General features: G+C 44.7%; 1 protein-coding gene across 11 annotated transcripts in view; it reads left to right on the forward strand.

Moving 5' to 3' along the window:
- The window catches only part of MYLK (myosin light chain kinase), a 342321-nt gene that overhangs the window by 204959 nt on the left and 116473 nt on the right, over nucleotides 1–20889 (forward strand). For 10 of the 11 annotated variants that reach the window (XM_068546603.1, XM_068546599.1, XM_068546604.1 and 7 more), the window contains 5 exons: nucleotides 2476–2683; nucleotides 15924–15972; nucleotides 16891–17056; nucleotides 18021–18186; nucleotides 20595–20613. In XM_068546603.1, the coding sequence (XP_068402704.1) occupies nucleotides 2476–2683; nucleotides 15924–15972; nucleotides 16891–17056; nucleotides 18021–18186; nucleotides 20595–20613 (608 nt within the window). Of the gene's footprint in view, nucleotides 1–2475; nucleotides 2684–10530; nucleotides 10553–15923; nucleotides 15973–16890; nucleotides 17057–18020; nucleotides 18187–20594; nucleotides 20614–20889 lie in introns of those variants that run through there. The other variant, XM_068546610.1, reaches the window with a different exon arrangement.

A 20889-nucleotide genomic window follows, 5' to 3' on the forward strand; every position in this document is an offset into this window, starting at 1 on the left:
AGAACCCACCCTCCAATACAGGGGACTTGGGTTAGATCCCTGGTCAGGGAACTAGATCCCACATGCATGCTGCAACCAAGGAGCACACATGCCGCAACTAAGACCTGGTGCAACCAGGATAAATTAAATAAATAAAAATTGAAAATGAGAGGAAAATGGAAAGGGAAAGAGGGATCTGTGTCCCTGAGGTCTGGAGCACTTGTAATGTCCCCAGTTAAACATTGACGCCTCAGGCCCTGGTGGCCACAGAGTTGGCACCGCTGCAGGAGGCCAGAGTACTTGCTCGTGGAATGCTAAGGACGCCTTTGGTGAAGTTAATGATTCATCTCCTCCCAGTCCCAGGGTTCTGCACTGCCTTTCTCTGACGCTGACAGAAGGCCACCTGATCATCTGGAGATGAGGCTGGCTTTGCCTGACAGGATGGAGGAGAAGATGATGATTCGCAGAATTCACTATATGACCAGACTCCCAAGGGGCTTCCTTCTGTAGGAAAGAGTTTCTTTCCTTAGTTGTTTCCTGAAAATACGCTTTCACAGAGAAAAAAAATGCTTTAACAGAGTGATTGTCTGATATTCCTTGGCATGTACCTTTGTGCCAAGATAGTGCCACAAGGTGATGTGTTTTATACGGATATGTGGCATTTGCTACCTTCAAACATGCATAATGTTTATTTGTGTACCACTTTTATTTCCATTTCTAGATTTAAGTACCCTGAGGGGCTCCACAGATTAATGAATGGTTGTGCTGTACATTCATTATACAGGCGCACGAATATAAAAGGAACACATATTTTCATTTAAATTTTTTTCTGTTTTACAAAGATCAGGGGTGTTATTTGCAGGAATATCAGAAAATGATAGTTAAGTAAAAGGAAAAGAGAGACCTAGAGGCAATCGCTGTTAACACTTTGTTTCATATTATAATAGGCATTATAATATGCACGTAATCCCCTTCAACAGCATCACCCTGAGATGGGATATGTGCTTGGTGAGGCTGCAATGGCCAGGCGTGACGGCACAGCCACCTCCCCTCCCCTTTCTCCCACGTGCTGATAAAGCATCCTCTCTGACCTTGCTGGGGCGTATAAGGAGGATTATTGCTGTAGGTCACTGAAGGCTTTCTTTGTAAATGTAATTTGAGGTCATCCAGGGAATTTTGGTTTGGCTTCATCGGTATCTATGCTCTCTTGTCTTGGAGTGGATACGTGGATAAAAGCTACTGTTACAACCTATTTGTAACGCCAACAATTTCTTTCTCAGGAGGTTTCTGTGATGTCTTCTGTGCATTTCCAGTGCTAAAATCCCCCAGTTCAGGTCCCAGGCTGTGCATTGACGGGCCAGTCTGAGCCCTGCTCCTCCGAAGATGAGTCCATTCCAAAGGGCCTGTTGAGTTTCAGGGGTTTCAGGGCCCTTGGGGAACTTTCTCTGAAACTCAAAGTGATTTCTTGGAATTTGTCTCTCTCTGCATTTTCCCCTCTTTGGGGAAATATCTTCTCTCTGAACAAGTTGCTGTGAGGCTCAGATATGCTAAGTATTTAGAAAAGTGCTTAACACTTAGCACTCAACAGATGTTAGCTGCTAACTATTTGTAGAGAAAGAGGGGTCTAGGGCAGCACTGCCTGATAGAAACATCAAGCAAGGCATGTATGTAGCTGTACCTTTCCTAGTAGCCACATTAAAAAAGTAAAGGGAAACAAGTGAAATTAGTTTTAACGATATATTTTATTTAACCCAGTATGTCAAAATGAGTATCTTTTCAATATGTAATCAGTATTTTTAAATTATCGAGGTAGTTTACATTCTCTTTTCATACTAACTCTTCAAAACCCCGCGTATAATTTACATTTACGGTGCAGTTACAGTGCAACTCAGGATCAGCCACGTTTCAAGCGCTCAGTTGCCATGTGTGTCTAGTGGCTGCCATACTGGGCAGCTCAGATCTAGAACCTTGCTACCCAAGGTGAGTTCTAGGGACCGGCAGCCTCAGCAGCATCTGAGAGCTTGTCTGAACTGCAGAATCTCAGGCCCACCCCATACCTATAGAAGCAGAATCTGCATTTTTAACAAGTGATTCATGTTAGAGTAGGAAGCTCTGCTCTAGAATCCCCGTGCTCTGTCCCCACCCCCTGGGGTTCTGATTTAATTGGTCCAAGGTTGGACCTGGGCACTAGTATTGCTTTAAATCTCTCCCTGGTGATTCTAATCATGCATCCAGGCTTGAGGAACACTTGTGTGGTGGGCTGTGGAGCCAGGATGCCTGACTCGGCTACTTGCTACCTTCAAGACCTCGAGAAATCTACCAAAACCCTGCGTCTCAATCTCCTCGTCTCCAAAATGGAGATGAAAATAGTATTTGTTGCAGGGGATGTTATGAGGATTAAAAGAGTTAATACATGTAAAGCACCCAGAAAAATACCTGCCACATAGGAAGTACTCCTTATGTACAAGCTCTCACCCTGTCTTCTTTTCCTTGAAGGTCCGGGGTTACCCAGAGCCCCAAGTGACATGGCACAGAAACGGGCAACCCATTGCCGGTGGGGGCCGCTTCCTGCTGGATTGTGGTACCCGGGGGACTTTCAGCCTTGTGATTCATGCTGTCCGTGAGGAGGACAAGGGAAAGTATACCTGTGAAGCCACCAATGGTAGTGGTGCCCGCCAGGTGACAGTGGAGTTGACGGTAGAAGGTGAGTCCCAAGAGGTGAAAACCCTGGGGAGAAATGAGCCATCAGTTTCCCCAAGGCCTGCAGCTCCTGCCTCAGCCCTCTCTCGGGAGAGGGACCCACATCCCGGAACTCAGGACCTGTTAGTCTGATGGGGGCAATGTGGTCCCTGGAACAAGGGAGGCATCCCAGGAGACAATGTCAGACTACACATCACCTCCCTTTCTGCTCCAGCCTTCCCCTCACTTCCCCTCACACTGAGGCTGAGACCAGACTCCTTATGATGGCCTTACAAAGTGCATCCCACTCCTGCCTGGCTCTCCAGACCCTTCTCCTACCACTCCTCACCCTGCTCGCTCCACTGTGGTCACACTGGCCCTCTGCTTGTCCTTGAGCAAAGCCTCAGGGCCTTCACCCGGCTGTTCCCTGTGTAAAGAAGAGCTCTTTCCGCAGCCCAGCCCCTGACTCGGCCCCTCACTTCCTTCAGGTCTCTGCTCAGACGTCCCCTCCTTAGAGAACCCTCTCTGACCACCCCATCCCCTGGACTCTCCATCCTCTCACTCCACCCGAACTTTTTCTTCTAGGACTGTCACTGCCTCCCACTTGATTATCTCCCCCAAGCCCCACCTCTAACTGGAAGCTCTAGGAGAAGAAGGACTTTATCTTGTTTACTGCTGTATCTCCAGCATCTAGGAAACTTCCTGGCACAGGCTAGATACTGAACTATTTAGAGAATGAGCAATGTTTATTATCATCATTATAAAGTAATACATGCCCATCATAAAAAACTTTGTAAAACTCAGAAAAATATATAGGAGATAAACATACCAGTGTGTTAACACTGATCAGTTATTTTGCCCTTTTTTTCCTTTGTACTTAAATAAAATTCTATTAAGTTTATTAACTTTAAAAATTCCAGGAAAACATTTGACCACAAGTAAAACTGTTCCTTTTGCTGCCGGTGTATCTCCCACATGCTGAAGGCACTCCACTGGTGAGAACATTTCCAGTTCAGGCCACTGGCTGCTGCTTAAAGGCCTGATGTCTAAAAGGACATGTGGGTTCATCAGACCCTCAGAAATATGGCAAGGTTCCCTCCACCCTTCCAGGCCTTTCTAAGGGCTTATAAACCAGAGGGTCAGACTCATTTCTCCTCTCTCAGAAAACAGTCCTCCCAACCTGGTTTTCAGGGGACACTGTGTGCCAGAGAAGGTTCCAGAAGGGGGCGAGGTGTACCTCGGCCAGTGTTTTTCCTGTTTGCTTGCATCATGAAAGGACAGACAGGCTGTTTCACAGAATAGAATATGCATAGTTTGGTTGCTTTCCCAAATTCTTTAACTGAGTGACTCATTCATTTTAATGGCCTTCAAGTACCTGTGGGCTGGGGCATTCCACATGGAAGGTGGCCCCTGGTCACTCTCTGAATGACCCTCATCTCGACCAGTTCTGATGCTGTGCTTTCCCCTACAGTATACACTTTTCAATGCCCAAACTTTGAGTTGAGGCCCACAAATAAAAATTACTTTATCCCCTTGTATTAGTCAGCCCAGGCTGCCATAACAAAATACCACAGGCTGCATGGCTTAAATAACAAAAATGAATTTTCTCACAGTTCTGGAAGCTGGAAGTTCAAGATCAGTCCAGCAGGATTTGGTTTCTGGTGAAGGCTCTCTTCCTGGCTTGCAGAGAGCCGCCTTCTTGCTGTGTCCTCACATGGTGGAGAGAGGGAACTCTCGTGTCTCTTCTTCTTCTAAGGGCCCCAACCCTTAGGACCTCACTGAACCTTTGTCACCTCCTCACAGGCCCTGTCTTCAAATACAGTGACTGTGTTGGGTGAGGGCTTCAACATATGAATTTGGGTGGGGACACAAAAAATGTAGTCTATAACACCCCTTCTCTGATTTTCTATTTGGAGCTGGGGAAAGGGGGAATCAGAGGTTCAAGGTTCTGGTCCCAACTTTTGCCGGTCAATGTGTGACTTTAAATACTGGATCTCTGTTTCTGTAGAATAAAGGGTTTGAATTCAGTGGTCTCTACAACCTGAGCTAGCCCTTGTTTTCTATGATCCATTTTAAAGGAATGGAGTGGGTTAGGAGTACAGGGGAGCTATATAAAACCCAGGTCGTATGAAACCTTTTTTTTTTTTTAGTTCCCATCAGTGAGGACATTAGATCTGATGTCTCAACTAAGCAGGAAAATTTTTATTAGGTCATGGTACTCAGGGCAGAGGAAAAGAAAGAAGGCAGGAGAACTATAGCAAATGAGAGAAGGCTAAGGCTCTTAACCCTGCGCCCTCCCCTTTGGTTTTAATTTGAGGAGATCATGGAAGATGTTTTATGCCTTCTAACCCTAGGAGGTAGAGAATGACCTAAAGGCTGCAGTCCCTTTAAATGTGAATGGCCCTGTATACTTTCTGCTTCTGCATCAAAGGCCAGTTTCAGCCCATGTGTGGTTTGGGAGCACCCCATAGACCATAGCCCTGGAAGGATCCACTCTGGTCCCTTATGCCGTGGATAAGTTGTTGACAGTGCCAGGCTAGCCCAAACCCTTACAAAGGGAATCCAGCAGCCCTCCTGCTTCTCGCCAGCTCTCTGTGCTTTGCTTCTTAGTTATGCTTCTTATTCGGAAAGAGCAGAGCTTCAGGAATTAAGAGTATGACTCATATATGGAGCCTTTTGACCCCCTAATGGTCAAGTTTAGAAGGCAATGTTATCCAATGGTCTTGGATTTTAGCTCCACTAATTTCTAACTATGGGGAAATTAACCTTTCCGAACCTTATTTCCTTTTCCGTAAACTGATGCTAATGGCTGACCCATGGGTTGTGTAAAGATCAGTGCAGCACTGACAAATAGTAGGCACTCAGTAAATGGTAACCTTGTGATGTTCAAACGTGGCATTAATATCCTGAGAACTACTTGCAGAGGGAAATCCTGATGTGGAGAATAGAGGAGAAAGCTTTCTCCTCTGATTTCCTTTGGTAACCAGGGCCAAGAAGCGTGCACAATCCTCCTTGAGGGCAAGCATCTTCATGACAGGACCATTCATGAACTTGTGCAGCCCTAGTCTGAGCCCTGGAAAGGCTTTGTGTAGCCAGCCCTGACACTCACCTACCTCCAGAGGACTGGTCACAGAGGCTTGGTGCAGAGCAGGGAAGAGACGTGGTGCCTGCTTTCTGGGAGCTTTCTGTATAATGTAGGGGCCACAGCCTGCTCTGTAGCCCCACACTGTCCAGAGAAATACAATTGACCCTTGAACTATATGAGTTTGAACCTCGCAGGTTCACTTATATGGGGATTTTTTTAATAGTAAATACCACAGTATTGCACAGTCTGAGGTTGGTTGAATCTGTGATGTGGAACCACAGACACAGAGGAACGACGAACATACAGAGGGCCGACTCTTAAGTTATACATGGATTTTCAACTGCGGGGAGGGTGGGCACCCCTGACCCCTTCATTGTTAAAGGGTCAACTGTATAATGTGAGCCACGTGTGTCATCTCAAGTTTTCTAGTGGCCACATTTTTTTTTAAAAGTTGAAATCGATTTTAATAAAATACTTTAACTTAACCCAATATATCCAAGATACTATCATTTCAACATATAAACATTATTACTGAGATATTTTACATTCTTCAACATTTGCAGCATATTTTACATGGTAACACATCTCAATTCAGACCAGCCGTATTTCAAGAGCTCAGTAACTATAGGTGACTAATGCCTACTGTACTGGACAGCACAGCTCTAGAAGCTTGAATTGGGATAAACAAGGCTTACACGGAGAAAAAAGAGAAGCCCACGTGTAGGAACAAGGTGGCAGGTTGTCCTGGGCAATCACATCCACAGAGTGAACCTAGGGCGTGGGGTGGAGTGAGGGGCGGGGCTGAAATGAGAGATATACCCCAGACGTGGTGGTCTGACTTTGAGAAGGCCCTTTGTGTTTCAGGGACCAGAGAGTCACTTAAGTCATTTCAAGTAATAGAGGGTTAATTTTAAGGCCATGAGCTCAGGAACCCGGGGAAAGCCAAACTGGAGGCCCAGAGGTGATCCAGGCCTCAGGACGGCTCATACTCACCTTATAGGCTTGTTTAATGCAAATGCAAGGGCACCCAAATCACCTGGGGGAATCTTGTTAAAATGCAGATTCTGGTTCTGTAGGTCTGGAGTAGGGCCCAAGTGTCTGCACTTCTAACCAGCCCCTGGGTGTTGCCTGTGCTGCTGGTCCCCAGGTCACACTTTGAGTAGCAAGGAAGGATTCAGTTACAGATGTGATATATTTTTCCTAGTACAAATGGTTCTCAAATGTGAGCATTTGGGCAAGTGGTTGCCCTTTTGCAGACCCATGGTCACAGCAAGTGTCCTTAGGGTGACCATTTATCCCAGCATGCCTGCTCTACCAATGTAATTATAAATAGAGCCTCCTTTGACTTTCAAAAGAGTCGCGGTTTGGATAATAAATTGCATGGTTACCCTAGTCATGATCAACATGTCTGGTGCACTGGGCGGTGAGTAAAGCTTTAAAGATGATGTTGAGAAATAAAGGCTTATTCTAGGGGAAGAGGAGTAGCAAGAGAGCGGAGAGCGATAGTTTCAGAGGAAGTGGATAAAGTTTATTTTCATCTCTGAAAAATAAATTCCAAGCCATTAACGACTCCGCCTAAGAGTGCAATGAACAACTGAAAAAATAACTTTAAAAATAGTGAATATGTATTCTCTGGGGAATAGATTCGGCCAGGGGCTCCTTCCTCTTGGGAGTTTTCTTTGAAATGAATAAATGGAGGTGGGGGGTAGGCAAAGATCTGTTTTCTCCCTCCTTTCTGGATCCAGCCTTGACCATCACTCTTTCTCCTCTATTAAGTACACTATCCTTCATGCAAATTCCTCCTCCTCCACCTCCATTCCTGGGGGATTCTTCCCCCAGCTCCCTCCCCTGTAGGTGATAGGTTCTGAGGCTGCCACTTTTGTCTCTGTCGAAAAGCAAAGACATGTCCCCTCATCTTGGAATGTCTCACACAAGCAAAGAGTGCATCCCTCTATCCATTGCCTCGTTCACCACTCTGTTTCTCTCTGTGTCAGGCCCAATTCAGACAGGCTTCCTGCCCCCTTGGAGTTTACTTCCAATGGGGAAAGAGAGACTGTAAATAGGTAACAAATATCACTTTTGCTGTAGAATTAAGTGCTCCCTGACCATGCGAGAGAAAGAGAACCAGGTGGCAGGCCACCTAGAATGTGGCAGCAGAAAGGAGAGTGACCCCATGTCATGGGATTTAAGGGAGAAGACTGGCCTTAGTGACCGCTAGCCAAGCTATTCTGGTGCCGCTGACACCAGCATTCTCTGGTGATTTTGAATTTGTAGGAAATGCTTGTGTGCCATGTCTTTTGCTACTACCCTTTTCCAGGGTCAGACTTCTCAGACCCCTTTTATTTTCACATTGGATTGGATTGATGACATTATATATTTGAACCCATGTCTATTTACAATGGCTGAGTTTTAAATTACTGTATTCCTCGAGAACGTCTTTTGTGATTCTCCTTTTGTTTTGTTGTTCTCTTTTGTACTGTCTTCTTTTACCTAAATTTTCTACCTTCTTAAAGACCTGTAATTATATTTCCCATTTGTATTCTTTATAAACTCTTTTCAGTCTGTTATACTCCCTGATGACTCTTCTTTCTGTAGGGGCATATGCCCTATTTTTTTTCTTACCCAGTCAGAATATTAAAATGTTCTGAGTTCTTGTCCTTTTCTGTCTCATCAAAGGGAAAAATATAAATATGGTAGAAATAAAGATTATTCTTTTTGCCCCTCCAGTCTCTTTGCTGTGAAACAGTTGTGTGTCAAGACTGCCTCACTTACTTGCTACACGGAAGAGTTAGATGACAAATGACTTGGTCCCATTCTGTTCTTGAAGCATGCCTTCCAAATCTCCTTCTCCCTTCCCTCTGTTGTTTTCACCTTCCAGTTTCACTTTGCCTCTTTTTCCCTCCAAAATACACGCCAGTACCCCTGGCTGGCCCAGCTGCCATCTTTCCTTCCCATCTCTAACTCCTCTACCCATTTCTCCCATCTTCACCCCCAGACCTTTCCCAGTTGCTTGTAGTTCTAGCCTCTTCTTCATTCATCAGACTTCATTGCATGTGCTAACTTTGTGCTGGGATCTAAGAGCAGCAAGACTTGGTTATTGCTCTCAAGAGACTGACTTTCTTGACCTCATATTTCATTGTTATGTTGCAATTAAGCAACAACAGCAGGATGTATTTAGGAAGTGCTGGCTTTGTGCGGTGCCATGTGGGAGATGAAATGCTTTGTCAGATCCTTTCTGCAAGAACCTGGTTGGTCAGCTAAGACCTAGACACATTAAAAGCTAAGTAAAAGCACAACCCCAAGGCAGCACAGGTTTATTTGCCAAATGATTGGCACTTCCGCTCTGTAAACTTAGAGGAGGATGAGACATCTGGAGGCTGAAATGGTCTGCGATATCTTCTTGGAGGAGGAGGGAGTTGGCTAGCCCGGACAGAGCGAGTGAGATTTGGATGGCAGATTATGATTCTGATGCTGGGGATGGGAGGAAAGTGGTTACGAGTTAGGGCCTGGGGTGGAGGGTGGGGTGAGTAGACGGGCAGGAGCAGAGAGTAGTGGGAAATAAAGCTGAAGGACAGATTGGGAGGAGACTGTGGGAGGTCTGGAGCACGAGGCGAGGCAGTTTTTAGAGTCATATCCGTTCCAGAGTATGAGTGGACGATTCTGCCCTTAATTGTTGCTTTTCCATTTTCCTATGGCATGTAGCTCTCCAGATGAACTGCTGCCCTTAGCCACAGCTTGAGGGACAGACCTACTATGTGCTTGCTTTGCTTCATGAATCTTTTTAACTTTACTTTTATTTTTCTGAGCACATGGGTTTATTACAAGCATTATGATCACAGATTTTTCATGTGTTCCATTAGTCTTTGGTACACCATCACTTTGCATGATTCCCAACAAAAATGGGTTGCTTATTAGTACAATGAATTTCTCCAGAACCATGCTTAAAATAACCTTCCCATATGCTGCACTTGCTCACTGGGTGGCCTCTGGTCAGACACCTGTACGGTAGCCACAGCCAGATGGCTCCTGCCACATCAGACCCGCAAGTGGGGAGCGGCTCAAACCAGAGGTAAATTTCTCTTTGTTTCCTTCCTGATAAATTGATACAAAATCAGTCTTTATGACTTAAGTACTGAAGGGAATACCTGCTACTTGGCTTGGTGTTTTGGGAGGGAATCACAGTGGAAAGTGACTCTTGAGAAATGAGCTGGGATGCCTGTGATCCTTGGCCTCGGAAAGAAGACTCTAAAGAAAACAGCTATTTTGTCTCTGCAGAGGATCTAAGTTCCTCTTTAGAGTACTTATTTAAGACAGTTGAGAGATCACTGGCCGCAATTTATTGAACTATTCCCCCCTCCAAAACAAAACTTCATGTCACTACTCCTTTGAACTCATTGGGTAGGACATATGACTACCTTATCTATCAATGACCAGGAAGTAATTTGTCTTCCAAGTGGTGGATATTTTATTTCAACCCCCTGAGGAAGAATTGGTTCTTTAGTGCATCAGTTTCCTGGGGACCCAAATAGAACTCCTGAAATGTCTACTAGGTGCCCTGGGATAACCTCCTTAGCCTCTATGCAAGGATGTATGGTTGACCCTTAAACAACAGTTTTGAACTGCATGAGTCCACTTATGTATGGATTTTTTTTCAATAAATAGAGTACCTGTATTTTTATTTTACAGATATTTAAATTAACTAAGTGTGGGAGGAAGTTTGTGTTCAATTAGAGACCACAATATGCAGAATCAAAAGAACTAGGGTTTGAGTCCTGATTCTACAGAACAGCTTCAGCTTCCTGCCCTTGGGTGAGTCATGTATCAATTCCTTCATTTTTGAGGCAGAGATAGAGTACGTGGATTTTCCACTGCACAACATTGGCATCCCTAACCGCCGTGTTCTTCAAAGGTCAACTGTACTTGTTATTGAGTGTCATAGTGTAAGAATAACGTACATGTGTACATTCCAGTGAATGTGGACTGTGGCAGTGACCTCCAAAGCTCCCTGCCTGAGTGGAGGCTGTAGAGTGAACTGTTTATATAGGGTGAGGCCCCCATTTATACAGTGACAGGCAGCCCCTGGCAGAGATGCATTAACATTTATGGTTAGGACTTTAGTGGCCTCTGGAAGACACAGCTGAAACCTTGACAGGTGATAACCCAAACCTCCTTTGGAAGCAGGGCAGCCCAGCCACCTCGTCATCCTCAAGTGCTCCCTCCCTCCCCTTCACTGGTCAGTCACCAGATCCTGCTGCGCCAGTTCTCATTTGTCCCCACTACCACCATCGTGGTCCATCCACTCTGTCCTGTTGCACAGATTTCCAAATGGTCTCCCCAGTTCTACCCATACCCCACTCTAATCTCCACATTGCTGCTAAAAATATCTTTCAAAAAATTCAGATGGGATCTTATCATTCCCTCCCTTCGGATCCTCCAATGATCCACCTTTAAACTGAATCTCAAGATCTTCAATAGGCCCTGCTCTGGGGTGTCCCCTCCCCCATCTTAGAAGCACTTTGCCTTTCTCTTAAGGCTCAAGTTTTATTCTAGCTTTTATTACACACATCAGTCCACTTGCTGAAGCTCTAACTAATGCCTTATGCATAATAGGGACTGAATCAGTGTTTTAGTACAGATGAGGTCTCAAGGATCCCATGTCATACAGCAGAAAATTGTTTTGACGCCACACTTACAGTCATTTTTTCCCGCATTTTCTCTACTTCAGTGGTCTGTAACTTGTCTTGCTGTGTTATCTTCTTTTAAGGTTTCATTCTTTCCTTATTATATAATATGTCTTCTCTGTTATTTATCCTAACACTACTTTTTCTTTTTACTATGCTAATTTTTTCTTTTTTCCTCTTTATTGAGATATAATTGACATATAACATTGCTAACACTACTTCTTATGCTAGCATCCACCTGTATACCTGTGTTCCTTCATTTCCATGACTACTTGTACAGTGTGTTTTTTGATCATTCACCTTCAAATCCAAACATGCATATGAGTCAGTGCAGGCATCTATTTCGTTATGTCTTCTAAAGTGCCTGAGCATTTACATTGAAATAGACATGCTTGAACATCTATTGATGTACGATATCGAAATATTGAAATTTCATATTGAAATAAACATTATTATACTTCCCTTTCCTTTTGTTTCTCCTTAACATTTTAGTCAGGGCTTTACATTTGTTTTCTTTTTGAAATTATATATGTGGATGGTTAGCGGCAAATATTGATTCAACATGGCACAGGGGACATTGCTAAATACATGTTACAAAAAGTGGGTATTTGTTCTGATTGAGTGAAGAACCACTATTTTAAGCAGTCCTTAAAATCTGCTTTGAAGTTGCCTGCAAGTGGGGTGACTGCTCCCTGGATTGCCTGGAACAGTCCTGATTTACTCCTGTTGTCCGGGCAGAATTATTAATTATGCCCCTTTCAGTGTCCAGAGTCTCTGTTTGGATGATAAATTATATCGTCACACATTTTTAGAAGTATTTCTTCTTCTTACCATCATGATCACATTATTCCGCTTTTCGGCAGCATTCTCTGTGTCTACTCAGTCTTTGACAAAATGTGCTTAGTATCTCCACTATTGAACTTTTCACTCCGAAAACCTGCTAGCATCCTCTTTTACTCATCCTTGAAAAATCTGAGATGACTGTTTAAATACCTTTGGTACCTTGGCCTTTTTTTCCCTCTCACTAACTCGATCCTGTCTTCACCAATTCTCTTAACTTACTCTTCTATTTTTGGCATTTCTACCTTAATCCCCTTTCCACTTATTTTTCTACATAGCCTTGCTGTTCTGCCAGATTTTCATACTTTCACAAAATTAATTTTGCCTTATCTGACAATTTGCAACTTCAAATTTTTGCCTATAAATAGACTCTGTTAGCTATTTTAGCCCAAATTCTCTGTTTGCTTTGATGTATGTCTCTGGTGTTGACACACATTAAGATGAGCATTCCTCAATTCCATTTTTAGCTGACTGCTTTATATGTTACCTTTGGATTGTACCATAAACTGCTCTTACTCTGATACAGAAGTACCTCCAAACAGCACACTTTTGCTATTCTTTGAGGAAATGCCATATTTTTGCTCTATCTTTTAAGGAGTAAAGGAATTTTAGCCTTTGGATTAAGACATTTAGCTCCCAAGAATTTTAAAGGTTCTTAGTATAATTTTTTTATTGTGATAAAATACATATTACATAAAATTTGCCATTTTAACCATTTTGAAGCATGCAACTCAGTGGCATTAAGTACATTCACAAGGGTGTGCAGCCGTCACCACTGTCTAGCTCCAGAACTTTTCATCACCCCAAATAGAAACCCCACACCCATTGAGCAGTCACTCCACTCCCCCCTCCCCCAGCCCCTGGCAACCACTCAATCTGCCTTCTGTCTCTGTGGATTTGCCTCTTCAGAACATTTCATATAAATGGAATCATACATTTTTTGTGTGTCTGGCTTTTTTCACTTAGCAAAAATTTTCAAGGCTAATCTGTGTTGTAGCATGTATCATTACTTTATTCCTCTGCATGGCTGAATAATATTTCATTGTATAGATAGACCTTGTATTGTTTATCCATTCATCTGTTGATCAGTCTAATTTTTTAAATTAATTAATTTATTTTTATTAAAGTATAGTTGATTTACAATATCATGTTGGTTTCAGGTGTACAGCACAGTGATTCAGTTATATGTACACATATTCCTTTTCAGATTCTTTTCCCTTATAGGTTATTATAGAATACTGAGTGTAGTTCCTTGTGCTATACAGTAGATCCTTGTTGGTTATCTATTGATCAGTCTAATTTTTATCAAATCTTTACCCCAATGTGAAATGAGTGGTACAGTAGCATGATAAGTGTAGTGAAGGGTACCTGGATATTTTAGATGAGAGTCTTAGTGATTGGTGTGTGCCTAATGCTGTGGAATAGAGCATGTATAAGAGGCAATTACGTTTTGATATATTTTCTTCTGGTTGTTTCACTATGTTTGGGTATTTTATCTTATTTTTACCTGATTATGATCACGTTGAATAGAAAATTTTGCATGCTGCTCTTTTTTTCATAAAATTCATTCGTTTAACAAGTATTTGAATCCCTACTATGTGCTGGGCACTGGCCTGGATACTTCTGAGGAATAAAAAGTTCTGGTGGGAGTATGGTTTGGGAGTTATTATGGATATTATTTAAAGCTATGGGACTAAGACCCCCCTGGGGAAGAGTCCATAGAGCTGAGGAGAGGACCCAAGACTCAGCCCTAGGGTGCTCTCAGAGATAAAGTTCCAGAAGAGAAGGAGGTTGAGGAAAGAATGGGCAACCTGGTAAAAGCAGGAGAGTCTGGAGGAGAAAGTGCTTTGGAGAGGAGTGGCCCCTGCTGTCAAGTGCTACTGAGTGAGGTTGTGAAGAGGATTAACCACTGGGTTTGGCTAGATGGTGGTCGGAATGGAGCTCAGTGGAATGGAGAGGATCACAGCCCAGCTGGAGTGTGCTGAAGAGCAAATGATTTAATATTTTTAACATATTTCTGCATGTTGCATATATTCTTAAACATAATTTGGTGGCAGAATAGATGTCTAATTGTACATTTTACTAAGCCACTTATTGTCTCCCTACTGTGTGACATTTATGTTGTTTCCAATATTTACTACTACAAACAAGACCAAAGTGAGTAGCTTTGTAAACTTTCTTTCCTACTTTTAGCATCGCTTCCTTTAACTGGAGAGACAGAAAGGAAGATGCTGATCTAAGAGCAGAGCATCTTTAAAGCTGATGATTCTCATTTGCTCAAATACTTTCTAAAAGAACTTCCTCCAGTGGTGTCCGAGGGACCCCAGCATCTTGACTGCAATTGTCAGTTGGGCCCTCCCAGAACAGGTCTCTCCTTTTATCAGCTTATAAGTTCTTTTAACCTTGAACAGAGAATTGAATGGCAAGAACTAAACCCACATTATGGGATGAAAACTATACACGGCTCACTAAATAGTTATGTTAAGCAGAATGCATGTACAACAATTGTCAAACCATATGGCATCACAACTTAAATGTGATGCAGGCATTGTTATTAACCCTTTTTCACTAAGGTCCTGGTATAACCTTAAACCGGATATGGCTGAGGGAAGTACTCAGCCATGATCTTCACCTTCCATTCCTATGTTCCTATGCATTCACATAGATGTGATCAGTGCTGGAATTTAAGGAAGTTTACCCTTTTCCGGGAGACACCCTGCAGATCTCCCATTGCAGCTGACTGCCGATATCAGGGAATGACTTCTACCCTTTCCATGCGTGCCTTGGGTGGAGTTTTATAAACATTCCCAGTTTGTCGCAGAAAGAGAACAACTTCCAGGCTGATTGTCATCTCAAAAATGTCCTCCTCTCCCCCTCCCCATTCCTCAAAAACACCCCACTGCTTTATAGTCACTTCCTGGTCACGTTATGAGTTGTTCCTCCCAGCAGCAGCAGTTGGATAAAGGAGCTGACCCCAGCCGCCTTGCAGAGTCTGCTGTTTAACTGCTTCCCGCCCAGCACAGCAGCACCTCACCCAGGACCGGCAGTGCCCAGTGTCCTGCTGGTGCAGGTTCTGGGAGGTGCTGGCCGCTCTGGAGCTTGTCTCCTGTGATCTGCTCCATTCCAGCAGGACAGATCCTGCTGTTTGCTGGGCTTTAAGTGGAAGGGTGGAGTGGTGATTGGGTCAGACAGGAATAGATGTAGTAAGAGAGATGCATGTGCATCTCCCCTGTCCGTTCAACTGGCTCCTTTTCTGGAGAGGTCCTGATCGCCACAGATCATCCCCGAGTGGAAGGTGCAGGGGCATATAACCACTCAGCAGAATGGTGGAGTGTTCTAGAATAGGTAGACCGGGATGCTTTCCTGTACCATTACTGGCTCTGTGACTCAAGTGGGTGACTTCATGTCTCCGAATCTCATTTTTCTCACCTGTTTAAAAAATTAGAAGGATGATGTAATACCAGCCTCCTTAAAGTATTGCGGGAAATCCGTGCAACGATGCATGTAAAGTGCCCACCATAGAGCCTGACCCAGTATGGGCTAGGTCAGGGTGAACTGTTACCCCCCGCCCCCGCTGACTCTTTCTGGCTTTTGTTGCTCCCAGTTTGTGGCTCAGACCGGACTTTTCAAGCCTCTTTCTCTTTGTTTCCTACTTGCAGAGGGCTTTGTGAAGAAGCATGGTCAGCCTCTTGTTTCCAAAGCCTTGGGGTAAGTTCCAGGAGGTCCAACCCAGCGTAAGGTAACTGGCGTTTCCTGAGGCCTTGGCAGAACAGCCTGGGGAGCAAGTCTTCTCAAACATCTTGGGTTATGATAACTAAAGCGGGAGCCTATTGGGGTGTGATGTGTCAGTCATACGGCACCTCCTGACCTGGAGGCCTCTATAGATACCCCTTTGACTAGTCCAGTTGCTAAATGGAAGTGGGCTATGTGGCCATAGTCTGCAGGGGTCCCTAACAACCAAGGCAACAGAAGACTTAAACAAGCAGACTTAGAAGAGGCAGTCAGTATGTGAATTTCTTATGGCAAGTAAGCCTAAATTGGTGAGGGTAAGTAACAGTGGCTGCTGTAACAGACAAGCCCCCAAATTGCAATGGCTTGACACAGGGAAAGGTGATTTCTTACTCAAGCAAAGTCAGCTCACATATTCTTGGACAGGTGGAAAACCTTCCCATTATCTTTCAGGGACCCAGGCTCCTCCTGTTTTGTGGCTCCATCATCTCCTAGGCCTTGGAGCCTCAGCAGGACTCCCTGCATCTAGCCAGAAAAGTGGGCAAGAGAGACTGTGGAGAATAGCACAGGAGGTTTTGATGGGTCCAGCCTAGAAATGGCACATGGTGTTTCTGCTTTCTGCTCACAGTCTGTTGGCCAAAGCCCAGCTTTGGCCAGACCTCAGTAGAATTCAAGCATACCTAACTTCAAGGGAGGCTAGTAACTGAAGGCTAGCTGCATGCCCAGGAGGTGGAGGAAATAGGTTTTGGTGCCACAGATTTTTCCAGAAATGTGTTTGAGGCACAGAATTGGGAAGGTTGCCCTTTGCTGGTTTCTGAGCCCAACTTAAGTAAGTTGGGTGGGGACAGAGAGAAAAGGATCTGCATTGCTGTAGATTCTCTGCTGATTTCTTTCCAGGGACAGATTTGCAGCCCCTGCGGTGGAGACCCGTCCTAGCATCTGGGGAGAATGCCCACCAAAGTTTGCTACTAAGCTGGGCCGAGCGGTGGTCAAAGAAGGACAGATGGGGCGATTCTCCTGCAAGATCACCGGCCGGCCCCAGCCACAGGTCTCCTGGCTCAAGGTGAGGTTTTGTCTGCCCTGACTCTGGGTTAGATCCCTGGACTACTGGGAGTCTGTCTTCCCAATCAGTCCCTTCCACTTCAACCGTAGAGCGTCCTCGAGGTTCTCATGTGTTTGGTAGCCGTGCCTGTTCTTGCCCCTGTTTGCACACTCTCCCTGTGTTGCTCAGCCCACGATGTCCTGTAATCCACACACTCACAAAACAGTATAAAACTTCCGAGTCAAGACAGACCTGACCATGTCAGGAGAGTGGAGTTTGAAGTCTGGGGCTGATTTCAAGCCACAGCTCCCTGATTGACAAAGCATGAGATGCTGGGCAAAGCATTTGAGCTCTTAGAACCCCAGTTTCCTTATCTATGAGGCAGAGATAATCCCACCTACCTCCAAATACTGTTGGGAGGCTCCACGTGGGAGTGCTTTATAAATCATTCAGGGCTGAACAATGTGAAGACAGAGGTGGGGGAGGAGGTGGGGGAGGGGGAAGAGGAGGCAGCAGTGGGGAGGGGGAGCAGCCCATGTTAACAGGGCAGTGAGGAGCCCTGGGGGTCAAGGCCAGGGAGAGGAGCTTTTTCACAGATGGAACTCCTGGATAAAAATGAGTGACAGGATGCCTTTTCCCTGTTTCCTAATTCTCCTGTACTGACCCTGGAACATCAATAAAAGGAAGAGGGAGGCAGAGGAGAACTAAAGTGAGGAAAATAGGATTTCCCACCTCAAACTAGGGCTCCTTTGAAACAGGTTCCATACACCTGCCCTCAGCTGAACCGAACACCACAGCGCATCCGTGCACCTCGGGTCAGGGCCCTAGGGGTGCCCTCAGGCTGCTCTCCAAGCATGTTGACAGAGCCCAGAGCAGAGGGCCCTGCTGTGCACGCCTGGTGTCTGTCCCACCTGGATTGGCAGGAGGTAGGACAGAGTCAAAAGGTGAGCAGTTTCTCTGACCAAGCTGCCTATGCCATCCACAGGGAGATGTTCCCCTGCAGCCCAGTTCCCGTGTGTCTATGTCTGAGAAGAATGGGGTGCAAGTCCTGGAAATCCACGAGGTCAACCAAGATGACGTGGGAGTATACACGTGCATGGTGGTGAACGGGTCAGGGAAGGCCTCCATGTCTGCCGAGCTCTCCATCCAAGGTATCAGGCGGTGGGAGGGCTAGTGCTGGACCATCCCTTCCTGGAGTCCCTACCCTCCTAGAAGGAGCTGCTTGTTCATTACGTGTCTGTGTGTTACACGTGTCACACTTACCTACTCATGTGTCCCTCCCCAGGGGCAGGGTCTTGAATCAGAAGGAAGGGTAGGCGGGTAGCACAGACACAGCCACGGAGGAAGATGCTTCACGTGTGTCTGCACACCTGTGTTCAGTTTTTCCTTCATGCTCAGACTCCTTTTTTATTTACATCTCTAATTGCCTTTTGGAAGAGTGGGCATTGCTAATGTCTTGCCATCACCTCAGATTTAACCTGCCTGAAATTGATCTTGTCATCCATCCCGTCGTTCAGATCAGGTGCTCCCTCAGCGTAACTCTTTGCTTCCCACCAGACTGGGCATTTCAGCATCGCCTTTGACTCCTGTCTCTTCTTGCTGTAGTCATCAGCCCCAGTAAACTCTTCTCTTGAAATCTCTTTGAAGATGCCTCTCCCTTACATTCCCCTTGGTTCTGCCAAGTCCAGCCTGGGGAAGCCAGAGTGTGTGGAGGGGGAAGGGGATTGACGTCACTTCATGCTAGCGGGAACCTTGAGCGGGCTGGGATTTGGGGATCTGGGAGGGAAATGACCTTACTCTCTCCTCCTCCTTTCTTTTTTTAAAAAAATTTATTTATTTATTTTTATTATTTTTGGCTGTGTTGGGTCTTCGTTTCTGTGCGAGGGCTTTCTCTAGTTGCGGCAAGCGGAGGCCACTCTTCATCGTGGTGCATGGGCCTCTCACTATCACGGCCTCTCTCGTTGCAGAGAACAGGCTCCAGACGCACAGGCTCAGTAGTTGTGGCTCACGGGCCTAGTTGCTCCACAGCATGTGGGATCTTCCCGGACCAGGGCTCGAACCCGTGTCCCCTGCATTGGCAGGCAGATTCTCAACCACTGCGCCACCAGGGAAGCCCTCCTCCTCCTTTCTTATCCTCATTTCTTTGATTGTCCTCTTCCCCATCTCTTTCCTTTCTCAGAAAATACCCCTTCTTGCTTTCTGTACATTTTTGGCCCAAGTGTGTTCACTACCCACAGAAACAAATTTATTCTACATTGCAACCCAGGAGATAGATAGATAGATAGATAGATAGATAGATAGATAGATAGATAGATAGACAGACAGACAGACAGACAGACAGATAGATGGAGAGAGAGAGAGAGAGATTTAACTAAAACAAGTTTTATGAAACAATCCTGAGTAGTATTATGTACAGTACATGCTGGCATTTTCTCTTCCATTCTACACCATTAAAAGAAAAAACGTTGGGGACTTTCCTGGTGGTCCAGTGGGTAAGACTCCACGCTCCCAATGCAGGGGACCCGGGTTCGATCCCTGGTTGGGGAACTAGATCCCACATGCTGAAACTTAAAAAAAAAAAAAAAAAAGATCCCACGTGCCACAACTAAGACCTGGTGCAGCCAAAATAAATAAATAAATAAATAAATAAATATTTTAAAATAAATAAATAAAGTGTAGGACTACCACATAAGAAAACGTTGGCAATTAAAAAAAAGAAAAAGAAAAAACCCTTGTCCTGACCATAGCATTTGACTTCACAACTCACTACAGACTCAGGACCTGCTGTTAGTCATCTGGAGAAGTGTTTTAGTTCCTTTCCCTTTACTTGCCCCGGCACTGAATTAAAGAAGTTTCCTTCTGAAGCACTTAATGACATTTTGTTTGAAAATATTCCCAGAAAAAGCCCCTCAAATAACCAAAACAAAAAGGGATAGATAAGATTGGCAAAAGGTTGATATTTCCCTAATCTGGGTGTAGGCTTTCAGTGTTTGTTATATCCTTCTCTGTACTATTGTATATTTTGTAATTTTCCGTGATAAAAATGTTTTAAAATCATGTGGCAAGAAAAACATATCTAGTAATTGTATGTTTTTTCTTTGAAGAACTGAATAAAATTACACTTTCTCTGTACACTTTAAAATGAAGCAGGTATTTGTCAAAAATGATCACTGGGGGTTTCTTTTGAGGGCCACATGCAAGTTAAACTGTTTGGGTTTGAAGTTTTCAGTAGAGTGGTTTTTGTTTCCTTCTGTGGGCTAGAGAACAGGAAGCTCCAGTGCCCAGGGCGGGGCAGCAGAGGCTGCCATAAAGGGCCCAGGGCCGTGCTGGAAGCTTAACAGTGTCTCCAGGGCTCAGAGGAGTTTCTCAGATTAACCCAAGAAGTTCAGGACCAGGGAAGCTGAAAGGAGAGAGGGAGGGAGGACCATAGGTGATGGGGAAAGTGAGAGTTTGGGAAGCCAAACTCTGTCATAAACAAGATATTGTTGTCTTATCACTTTCTGTTCTTGGTGTATAAAACATTCCACTAACGGTCTTTCTACCTTCTCCCTTTTTCCAGGCTTGGACAATGCCAATAGGTATGTGTAGGCTTTGTGATTATCATGTTTCCATCTTGAAATGCCCTGAGAGAAAAGAGGGCTCGTAATCAAGAAACGCCCTGAATTTCTGAGTCACCGTATAGGGGGGAGAACTGACTGTTTGGGGGGCATTGTTTTATTTGGGGTGTTTAGTTTTATTCTATTGTAATTTGCTGTCCAGGTTCTGTGTCAGGCTTGCCGTCAGCAGTGAGACTCTCGCAGACCCTGCTCAGTATCTTTACTAGTTAGCTGTCATTAGGAAGGGCACTGCTCTGC

The sequence above is a fragment of the Eschrichtius robustus genome, chromosome 6 (genome assembly GCF_028021215.1).
Source record: "Eschrichtius robustus isolate mEscRob2 chromosome 6, mEscRob2.pri, whole genome shotgun sequence".
Lineage (NCBI taxonomy): Eukaryota > Metazoa > Chordata > Mammalia > Artiodactyla > Eschrichtiidae > Eschrichtius > Eschrichtius robustus.